The sequence below is a fragment of the Oppia nitens genome, unplaced genomic scaffold (genome assembly GCF_028296485.1).
Source record: "Oppia nitens isolate AA-2021 unplaced genomic scaffold, nextdenovo-longstitch-racon4-pilon3 scaffold2_pilon_pilon_pilon, whole genome shotgun sequence".
Classification (NCBI taxonomy): Eukaryota; Metazoa; Arthropoda; class Arachnida; order Sarcoptiformes; family Oppiidae; genus Oppia; species Oppia nitens.
Genome location: NW_026533210.1, coordinates 5,128,809 through 5,141,479, shown reverse-complemented (window position 1 = coordinate 5,141,479; position 12,671 = coordinate 5,128,809). Strand labels below are relative to the sequence as shown.

The following is a 12,671-nucleotide window of genomic DNA, read 5'->3' as shown; positions in this document are numbered from 1 at the left end:
TCAAATATTCTATTTCATTAAATATTTAGACAATTTTTTATATAAAAAAAGAAAAGTGATTTTTGTGAAACTAAAATTTTAATTATGACAAATWGATTATACAAAAAAATATCAATGTAAATAAAATCTATATATTTATATTATCACAAGTATTTTAACGGATTAATCAAATTGTTAACTATTTTTTAGGGATTAATTTTTTTAGTATATCTTAAAGCGTTTAAAATGACCTACAATTATAAGTTTTAAATATTTTAGTTTTTTTTGGTTAAAAAGTGAAAATCTAATTTCTCAGAAAAACATAAATTAGTAAATTTATTTTAAAATTATTAAATAAAATTTTTTTAGCAAAAAAAATATTATTATTATTTCAAGTTTTAATATCTATAATTAATTTTTTAATAATTTTTTTTCATATACTTATGATTATTATAATAAGTTATTTATCAACAAATATTTCTATATGACACTGAATTTTTCTTATATGCTTTAATTATTTAATTGACACAATGTTACGCCCATTTATTTATAAATTATAAAATTTTAAATTAAATTTTAACTTATTGTTTAGATATTCGCAATGAAAAAAAATTAATTTATAAACATTTATTTTTTTCAAATGTCATATATTATTATTACTCATTGTTTGTCATTGAAAACAGTGTCATTACATTATACCTATAATTGTTTTTTGTCATAATTTTATAGTTGTTTTTAACTATTTTTTGTAAACTAAATTTTTACAAATTTTATAACTACTAATATAGATAAAATTTGAAGGCTAATCCAAAAATAATATATTTAAAATTTAATATATTTAAATGAGTAATGAATTATTTTTAAAAATGTTTAAATAGATCATCAAAAGTTATATTTATATTTTTTATTCAATATAYTGTAATTACTATAATTTTTTATTATGAGAAAAATTGAATGAAATATTACTATAATTATTTTATAATTAAAATCTATAAAATTTAACTTAGAATAAATATATAACTAGTAATCAATAAATTAAATTATAGCATATTATTATTATATCATTCAATAAATTAATATAATTTTTCTTATATATAATGGATAATATTATAAAATTATATTTATAGATTATTATTCATATTTTTAATTAATATAATTTTCAAAATATTATATTTGAAGGATTTTCTCATACACAAATATAAACAAAAAAACTAATTAAATTATATATTTTTAAATTTTTATTTACAATTATTTAAAACATATGAAATAATAAATATAAAAATTTATTGTATCATTAATAATCACATATATATATTATAATCTTATTCATATATAAATGCACGCGTGAACACGTATTAATCATTATAATTAAATTAAGGATTAAAACAAATATAAAATAAATAATATTATTTTTTTATACATTTGACAATATAATAATAATAACTTTAATGATTTCATGTTTACTAAAAATAGCTATTTCTATCAAACATATATATATATATATATATATATGATTAATAGATTTTTATTGATTTATAAATGTCAAATAATTAATTATTAATACTATTATTTATATTAAAATTATTTCATAGTTTGTATTTGCATAGACTTTAAATATAATACATATAATAATTATTATTTTGACATTTATAGAGCTGCCATCTAACGTTTTAAGTATTTCAATTTATTGATTTTTTAAAAATTTAATATCAATTTTTTATTGAATAATTTTTTATTGTTATACTGTATATCATATATATATATATATATATGATATTTTTTATTTAATATATTATCAATAACTCAAGTAAAACATCATACATATATACATAAAACTAACATTTATTTATTTAATCAGTTAACTAATAGCATAGTACTATCATTGAATAAATTATTATTGTTTAATATAATGTTAAAAAAGATTAATATTTTGTAATTGATGTAATAAAATTAATTGCTATCACTTAGTTTAATAATATACCTTTACATAACAATTTATAATATACTATACTGTAATTTTAATTAATAAATTATTTAACAAATCAATACTTTATGAACTCATATTTATAGTCAGTTTTGCGCATTTTATGTGAGCTTTTATTTAGTGAATCGACGACTTCACTACACGTGCCTTATATTTAGCCGCAATTTTTTGCAATCATTTTATTCATTATTCTGTATAATAATAATAAAAAACTTCAATAGTTTTATCGATAAAAATCATGAATTCATAAATTTCTTGAATATAATAATAATAATTAAATATGTTTACAATTTAATTAATTTAATTAATTTACTAAGTTTGTATGTTATTATTTTTTAACATGTACATAATTATATAATTTAATTATTTAAGTAAATTATAAACAAGTAAGTAAAAATTATTAATTGCTAATTTTTAGATTATTTAAATTATATATTTTATAAATTATAATTTAAATAAAAATGTATATGTAAAATGATAAATAATTAAATATTAAAAAATTATAATTATTCTATTAAACTATTGGTTCATTATAAATCATATAACTTTATATTTTGATTATAAAAATTTTAGTCAAAATTATTTTTATTTTTATTTAGTTTTTATCGGTTTGTATATAAACATAAACTAAAAATATTACACTAATTATATTGTAGTAAATATTTATTTAAGTTGTATTTAAATACACTTCATATTAATTCATATTTTATTTGTATTTTAAATAAATAATTTTTTTGTTGTGAGATTTTTTTACTAAAAATTGAAGTCACCATCGCAACAAATTTAACAATAATATTATGCGATCAATTCAATAAGTAATTAATGTTAAATGACTCTCAAATGCAATAAAAAGTTTTTTATTTGTTTTGTTTTTGATGTGCAAATTGATTATTAATTATTAAAACATGTTTGACTACTATTTTTATTTACTGATAGGTTATAAAAGAAAAATTACAGTTATATTATTTTAGATTAAAATTATATTATATATKTWWAACATTTGCYAAAAGTTTTACTGTATTTATTTTTTAGGCGCACCAAACAATTAAAAATCATTTTATTTAATTATAAAAATTTTGATATAATAATTGTTTCAGTCGTATAGCACAGGCATATCAAAGCATAAAAGGTATGGTCAGTGCTATCTAGTGTTGGCAAAAAAGAGAAATGTATAAAATAATAGAGAAATTTCTAGAAAGTTTCTAAAAGAAATTTCTATCTATGGTTTCCCCATGGTTAATTTTGTTCTCTTAATATTTATTATCTTGTAACATTTTTTACAAGTAATAATTAAATAATATTATTAGTTTTTTACTATAATTTTACTATAATATTAATTAATTTAATTATTAATTAATAAAAAGTGAATAAAATTTTACAAAACTGATTATTATTAAATAATTATAATTATTTATATAGGTATCCCATTTATATAATAGTTTATTACATTATAATATTATACATACAATATTGTCTCTTTAATATATTTATAGTATTACAATAGCTATAGATATGGGGATCCCATAGTATTACATAAAAGTTAAATTCTATAGAAATTTATTCCTGAGAAATTTTCTTATGGAAATTTATTAGAAACTTTCTACTTGCCCATCTCTAGTGCTATCCCTTGTATAGTGATTTAAGTCAATAGATTGRCCCATAAAATAGTCGACAGTTATTTGAAAAAGTAATAAAGTTATAGAAAGTGAATATTTTCTATAAATGGCATAAATATTGGTTTTAAGTAAAAGTGTTAATTAAACAATTGTTAAATTTTAGTGAAATATTTCTATTATTAAGTTATTTTCAGATATAAAATATTTATACTATACATATACTTGTTTTTTCTTATAATAATAATAATAATTTAATGAATTTTGAGAATTAATGTTGTTATTTAAATGCTATAAATGTTAAATCTATTATAATTATTATTGTTTAGTTTAAACTATATTTTTTATACAATATTATCCGTTATTTATTAATATATATATATATTAATATTTTACAATTTTAACTGTGTTGTTGAGTAATTAAATTACTATTATTAATAATACAAAATTTATAATATAGCTAGATAAGTTCACTGGATCCAAACTTAATTAAAAAAATAAATATTTATTTAATTTAATGTTAACTTATAAATCTATGTGTTTGGACTCATAGACTCTATAATATAGAATATATACTTAGATTTTTACATATTATAAATAATATTAACATTTTGTTACTAATAATATGCATAATATATTAATTAATACAAATAAATTCAGTAAAATATACATTATATTAATATTATTTCTAAAAATGATTTATTATGACACTAATGTAACCTGAATATAGTATATTATACAATAAATATATTTATATGTTTATACATTAATTCATAATTATAAATTAATAAACATTTTAAGATATTAATTATTCTTTAAAAAAAACATTATTTTATCACAAAAAATTAATGAACAGTTATTGCTATTAATATAAATAAAAAAATATTTTTATAAAATAAATATTTACTGATATTTAATATGATTTGATATGAATGAATGAATAATAAACATAACAAACTTTGTTTAATTAAATTTAAAATAAAAATAATATCATAAAAAAATTTGTTGTTATATTATTAGCTATCAATCAGTTATGTTACCCAACAAAATGCTGGACGACATCCTAAGGTCAGCCATACGTTCGCCGTCCGGTCGACTCTGTATTAAACGACTGTTTATTACGTTAAACATAATGGCATTACTAGTATTTTCGCTGTATATCATAACAAGTATTATGTTATACATAAAAGGACCGACAATTGTGTCCACAAAAATATCTGTACGCGATCTTCGGCAACGACTAAAAGCTATTTACCGGGAGATTCACTCACTGGACGGTCATCTCTATGATCAAAGTCAACGTTTCCTGAGTCAACAGTTGCCAAACAGTCGGTCTGAGTCTCGGTTAATATATCCGCAAGAGATCTATGAAATCACTCGAAACAGTTCCGTATCTAAAGGTCGGTGTAGTGGTAGAGCCGGTGGCGATCTACAAGTGCTTGTAATGGTATTGAATAGTGTTGACAATTATCTGGTACGACAAGCAATACGACATACGTGGGGACGGGATTTCAAACGAGACAAACGGTCAAAGTTGTACTTTGCCGTAGGTCTGTCCAACTCAACAGATATACAAAGAAAACTACTCATCGAAGACAGTGTTCATCACGACATCATTCAGTGGCCATATTTAGAAAGCTATTATAACTGTACGATAAAAGCAATGGCAATACTTCGGTGGACAGCAATGAACTGTCCATTAGTCAAGTTTATACTGAAAGTAGACGACGACACTGTTGTATTGGCCGATAATTTGATAAAGTTTGCCCAAAATACCGATCCGGACTCTATATATGGATACTTGTGGAGCAAAGCATCGGTTAAACGAAATGATGGAGAAAAGTGGACAATCAGTGCTAGTGTTAGTGTTTATAATAATTTATATCAAATAATATTGTTGTAATTTGAATTAATTTGTATTATTAGGATTATCCCTATGAAGTCTATCCTGATTATATCGGTGGTCCATATTTGATCCCTGGTCAAAAGTCTCTAACTTTATACAGGGCTGCCATACTTAAAGCACTGCCAGCCTTACCATTTGAGGACGTGTTTATTACTGGACTATTAGCCGAAATGTTACACATCGAGCGCCGACCTATGCCTGAACTTCTYTATCGGGATCCCCGAAGTGACTGTGATATTGAACGCCTTGACCTTTGCTGGTACTCAAAGAGCTCAATCATATGGCAAGCAATYAATGACACCTCAATGGCTATACTATATCATCGATTCAAAGTATTTGATGACTACTATTGCAATAAATACTCATTTCATAACATATATTCAGTTGTCTACTATTATTACACAAAATTTATTTTTGGTTATAAGCCGTGTATTTTGCATTGAATATATAAATATTGTTATATAAACTGTTTAATTACAGTAAACTAGAGATGTATTAAATAATATTAATTAAATACTAAAATGATARCATAATTTTTTATATTATTATTTATAATTTGTTATATTTTTTTATAATAATATAGAAATGTTAAAACAATAATAATTTGATCTCGTTTTATGTACTTTTTTASACATTACCAAATATTACTATACRAATATATATATATATATATATATATATATATATTATAATTTATTKTAAAATACTAATATAATTTAATAATAAATTATTATAAATACTTATGTCTAATTAGTTTTTTTAAAATACAATTATCAAGCAAWWTTTGTGGAAAATAATTGTCACTCATAAAATAATAACAGAATTTTTGTTTTAGAAATTATTATTTTTTACTAATRTAAACATAAAATCTAAAAACATAATATTATTTATTAGTCTTAAATTAACTTTTATTAATAATTTAATTTCAATCATTAGTAAAATCATTATGTTGGCCAACAAAATAATAGTCCAATCAATACATWGGTCAGTCAAACRGTTCCCAATCCGTAGATTGTGTCGACAAAAACATATATTATTAAATATATTTCTATTTCTACTAATAATAGTGTTTTATATGATTACTATTACTAAATTAAACACAAATCAACCAATAGTTGTGTTCACAAAAATATCGGAATCAGATCTCCGAAACAAATTAAGAGATATTTATCGGGAAATCCATTCATTGGACAAATGGCTATACAATCAAAGTCTTCATTCTTCACAACAATTACTAAATAGTCGTTCAAAATCACGATTAATACCTCCGAAAGAGATCTATGAAATCACTCAAAACAGTTCCATAACTAAAGGTCTGTGTAGTAAACARGCCGGTGCTGACCTACATGTGCTCGTAATGGTAGTAAGTTATGTGKCCAACTTTCGTATRCGTCARACAATAAGACAAACTTGGGGCCGGGATATCAAACGAGACAACCGTTCAAARCTGTAYTTTGTTGTGGGTCTGTCCAACTCAATAGACRTACAAAGAAAACTASTCGAYGAAGACAATGTTCATCACGATATCATTCAGACACCATATTTAGARGACTATTATAAGCTTACAATAAAATCAATAGCAATACTTCGGTGGACAGCAATGAACTGTCCATTTGTCAAGTTTGTCCAGAAAATAGACGACGACACTGTTGTGTTGGCCAACAATTTGATTAATTTTGCYATGAATTCAGTTCCCGATGCTATTTATGGACACRTATGGCATAAACCTSCAGTWATACGTGATAATAYGACTAATCCGGATGAGAAAAAGTGGGCCATCAGTACCAGTGTTTGTATACTTATAATAATTAAATTACAATTACCTAAATTAATACTAATAAATAAACTAACTGTTCAATTTATTATAGGACTATCGCAACAATATATATCCTGATTTTACTGGTGGTATATACTTGTTCCCTGGTCATAAGTCATTATCTCTATACAGTACAGTCATACTTAAAGCACTGCCAGCCTTACCCTTTGAGGATGTGGTTATCACTGGAATAGCGGCCCAAATGTTAAATATTAAGCGCCGACCTATGCCTCAACTAATATACCGATACCCACAAAGTGACTGTAATGTTGAACGCCTTGACCTCTGCTGGTACTCAAAGAGTGCAATCATATGGCAAGCGATTGACGACAAATCAATGTCTTTACTTTACAATCGTTTCAAAGTATTTGATGATTACTATTGTAATAAATATTCATTTCATGCCTTATATTCAGTTGTCTACTATTATTACATAAAATATTTTTATAATTATGAGCCGTGTATTTTAGATTAACATTTTTATTAAAACTGTAATTAATATATAATTTTTATAATAATTTTTGTAAATATTTTACTTAATAATTAATCAAACTTTTATTTTGAAAAATAAAAACTAATGAAAATAATTTAACATATATGGTATTATTTATGTTTTCACATACTATTATATTGATATATTATTAACGATTTAATAAATAAGTTTTTATTTTTATTATAATTATTTATTTTATAATTAAATCTGTAATAAATATAAATTTAGACTTTTTTAATTAATTAATTAATTTGTTATTTTGTTGTCTACTTTATGACTAGTCTAAATTTAATCTTATTACTAATTAATTATTATTATTTTACTTTTATTAAAACATTAAATATAATTCATACTGTATATGGATAAYATATTAGATATCATATAATTTATAAAAAATAAGTGTACTAACAAGTAAGTTATGAAATATTTTTATTATTTWTATATAATTATATACAGTRTACAGTATATTACAGTATTAGGTTACAAATAATATTACAAATATGGATACAAATTTACTCCAAAAATAATCAACAAATTATTTARTTTATAGTTTAGTTTATTATTAAATAAAACAATTGTAAAATAATAAATAAATATGAATTATAATAAATTTATTGTATTAATAGCAATAATATCTATTAATAATAATATAAATTGGTGTCAGTGTTGTTCGTGTATGAAAATGTCAATCGATAGATATTACTGCAGCCGTACGACACAGTATATGATTGTGGCCAACGTTACGACCCGACGGCAAGTGTTAACTACCAATTCAAGCAATCGTGAGGTATGGTATGGCGTCGATATCGTTCAATTGATCAAAGATAATAATACCGATGTGGATGAACCGAAAATCTATACACCGTATACTAGTTCAATGTGTGGCATAGAACTGCTCCGGGATCAACAGTATGTCATATCAGGACCTGTTAGACATAATAAAATGTATACTAATTTGTGTGAATATGTTAAACTAATCAATCAATTAAATGATAATGAAACAAGTTTTRTTGATAACGACTATATTAATATGAAATGTTAAATTTTATTATTTTTTAATGTTTAAATTAATTTTGTTGTTAAAGTTTACTATTAATAGTTCAATATTAAGGTAACTTAATAATAATAATTTTGTGTTTTTAATCTTATATGTTATATATTTTATATGTAAATTAATATTACAGCATAATATATATAKATATATWTATATATATATAATCAAAGTTAATAAATAATATTTATTTTTGACTAAAAATGCTTTTTAACAAATAGATTTATATTTTATCAAACAGTGTTTTTTATACAGATAATTATATAYTAAAATTGCATCTATAATTAACTATGAAAATAATTTTCAAATAATGTTTAAAAATATTGATTTAAAGGTTATAAAAATAATAAACATATTTTGAACAAATGGTTTAAAAAAATAATTTATTTTAGTGAAAAATGTATCTTTTCATTGAGATTATGTTTTTAAATAACTTTTAATTCAATTTGTTTTAAGTAAACAAAGTTGCATTTAAATTATAATAAAAAATATAAAACAATATTTAAGTTTTTTGTTTGGTATTCAAATTATTATGAAAACTAATTACAATACAATATAACATTAACACTATTCTGTTACGTAATCCATATATTAATGCCATAATGTTATCAAACAAAATGTTATACAAATCAATAATTGAGTTAAATTCAACATAAAATTAATTATTACTTTTAATAAATGTTAACAGTTTAATTCTATAAAATAATTTTTAATWAATAAATAAATATAATGTTTAAAAATATATAATTTATAATAAAAGTAAATAAAAATATATAATTTATAAAAAAAGTAAATTAAAATATATAATTCAAAGTTTAATAATATATTTATTCTATAATAATTATTAAAATTATTTTAAAATATTAATTTATATTTACAAGTATTTGTAATGATATTTATTAATATTATTATTGATATTATTATTAAGCAAAATTAATAAAAGATAACTCATTGTAAAAGTTTTTTAGTATTTTTTATATAAACATAAAATTACTTTTATGTTTAAAATAACTTTTAATAATTAATATTACTTTAGTTTATTATTAACACAATTATGTTGCGCAACAAATTAGTAGTCCAGTCAATACATCGGYTAATCAAACACTGGCCAACCCGTATAATCTGTCGACAAAAACTTATATCATTAAATATATTGCTATTACTATTAATAATAGTATTTTATATCMTMAATATTAGTAAATTAAACACAAATCAACCGATTGTTGTGTCGACAAAAATATCTGAATCAGATATCCGACACAAACTAAKAGATATTTATCGGGAAATTCACTCATTGGACGAATCGCTTTACAATCAAAGCCTATATTCTCTACAAAATTCATTAAAAAGTCGTTCAAAGTCTCGATTAATATTTCCGGAAGAGATCTATGAAATCACTGGAAAAAGTCCGATAACTAAAGGTCTGTGTAGTAAACARGCCGGTGCTGACCTACATGTGCTCGTAATGGTAGTAAGTCATGTAATCAACTTTAGTTCTCGTCAATTAATACGCCAGACGTGGGGCCGGGATTTCAAACTAGACAACCGTTCAATGCTGTACTTTGTTGTGGGTCTGTCCAACTCAATAGACATACAAAGAAAACTAGTCGATGAAGACAGTGTTCATCACGACATCATTCAGTTATCATATGTAGAAAAATATTATAAACTTACCATTAAATCAATAGCAATACTTCGATGGACAGCAATGAACTGTCCATTAGTCAGGTTTGTCCAGAAAGTAGACGACGACTTTGTTGTGTTGGCCAACAATTTGATTAACTTCGCTAAGAATTCAGTTCCCGATGCTATTTATGGACACGTATGGCATAAAGCTCTTGTAGTACGAGATTATCCGGACAGTCAGTATAATCGGGATAATTGGAAATGGGCTATCAGTACCCGTGTTTGTATATAATAATGATTGAAATTTTTTTAAAAACAATTAGCAAATTATTTGTTTAACTTATTATAGGACTATCCTAATGATGTCTATCCTGACTATACTGGTGGTATATAYATGATCCCTGGTCAATTGACTTTATCTGTATATAGAACAGCCATACTTAGAGCACTTCCAGCCTTACCATTTGAGGACCTGTTCATCACTGGAATAGTAGCACAAATGTTGAATATTGAGCGCCGATCTATACCCGAGCTTTTATGTCGGAACCTAAAGGGTAACTGTAATGTTGAACGCCTTGACCTCTGCTGGTACTCAAAAATGTCAATCATATGGCAAGGGATTAATGATACCTCAATTGATATACTATATCATCGTTTCAAACTTTTTGATGACTATTATTGTAGCAAATATTCATTTCATACGTTATATTCATTAGTTTACTATTATTATACAAAATTATTTTATAATTACGAACCTTTTATTTTGAATTAATATTTTCAATTATGTAATTAGTATTTTAMTTTTTTCAAAAGTTATTATTGCTAAATATTATATATATTTTAAATAATAAAATTTTTATATTGAAWGCGCTTCTAATAAATGTACAAAGTTTATGATAAATAATTTTAAAGCATATTTTTGTTTGTTATATAWTTATTTTATTTTATCTCAATATATTAATTCAATAGTAACTTTTATTTTATTTATACATTTGTTATTAAAATATTTTTATATATTTAGATCAATATTTACTTAGAAAACAATACAATAATTTTTAACAATAACTATTTTATAATATATCTGTTGTTATGTAACTTTAAATTTACTAACACTTATRTATTTRTGTTTTWAAAAAWATATATAYATATATGAATATTAATTTAAGGTACAAATAGTTTTATGTCTAACTWKMCTAAACTATTCATATATAAATTTATATATATATATAAATTATATATATATATATATATTGTTATCTATACTAATAYTTTATATATTGTAMGGTAAAAAATTCTTAAGTCATTCAGATTTTAATGCCTAAAAATTATTTTATTTATTATAAGTTATCATCAATTAATTATAAACTATAAAATAATTCAAARTTATTAAAGTAGCATTAAAAATGTAATATTTTAGTACTAAATTTAATCAAATATAACAATCGAAATAATAGTTGCTATTATATATCTCTATATAAATATTTATACAGTATACCGGTATTRATATTATAATTAGTGTACCGTATATTATATACAGTATATACAGTATATGTAAATATATAAATACAATAATAAAGTTAAAATASAGKATATGTTTCATTTATTAAATAAGATTTTCTTATTATATTAGTCTAATATTAYTAGAATTAAAATAATTATTTTAAAATTGTTTCCTCATATTTATAATTTATTTTTATTAATTAATAAGTAAATTTATTAGTAAATGGAYATAAAGATTATTAAATAAAATAACAATTTTAGGAGATATTAATATCGTATTTAAAGCTTAGGTCAGTGACTTTATATTATTTTATATTAAATCTATACAATAGTKTGTAAATACTGTTAATTATAATCTATTAAATTTAATAAAATTGTATTATTAATTCTAATTATTAATTAATGTATGAAAATGCATGTAAATCAAAATTTCTAGTAGATTATCATATTTATATTATATACTGTATATTAATTTTTTAATGATAAAGTTAACTGTAAGCGTAAGCAACAATAAGTGTTTATCAATGATATTAATATGAATCACAAATTAGTTTTACTTATTTTCTAATTTAATATCAATAAAAATTTTGTTTGTTTAAACAATTATAGATTATTATACAAATAGATATAATTWTATATACTGTACTATTTTGCATTTATTAATAATATAATTATTAATTAATCATATCAATATTGTAGACTA

The 12,671-nt window shown here is 21.5% G+C and overlaps 3 protein-coding genes across 3 annotated transcripts in view; 2 read left to right on the top strand and 1 right to left on the bottom strand.

Annotated features, from left to right (window-relative positions):
• The window catches only part of LOC128955813 (uncharacterized), a 35,804-nt gene extending 32,229 nt beyond the window's left edge, over window positions 1-3,575 (bottom strand). The window contains exon 1 of the mRNA XM_054301489.1: window positions 3,568-3,575. Coding sequence (XP_054157464.1) covers window positions 3,568-3,575 — 8 coding nt within the window. The remainder of the gene's footprint in view (window positions 1-3,567) is intronic.
• Window positions 3,576-4,644: 1,069 nt separating this feature from the next.
• LOC128955811 (uncharacterized) lies at window positions 4,645-7,207 on the top strand. Its single transcript, XM_054301488.1, has 4 exons — window positions 4,645-5,437; window positions 5,503-5,911; window positions 6,598-7,102; window positions 7,174-7,207. Exons 1-4 carry the CDS (start codon window positions 4,709-4,711, stop codon window positions 7,205-7,207), a joined length of 1,677 nt encoding a protein of 558 aa, XP_054157463.1. The 5' UTR covers window positions 4,645-4,708.
• Window positions 7,208-8,515: 1,308 nt separating this feature from the next.
• Window positions 8,516-12,103, top strand: LOC128955810 (beta-1,3-galactosyltransferase 5-like). The gene is made up of 4 exons (XM_054301487.1): window positions 8,516-8,700; window positions 10,040-10,748; window positions 10,818-11,028; window positions 12,099-12,103. Exons 1-4 carry the CDS (start codon window positions 8,516-8,518, stop codon window positions 12,101-12,103), a joined length of 1,110 nt encoding a protein of 369 aa, XP_054157462.1.
• Window positions 12,104-12,671: the final 568 nt, after the last annotated feature.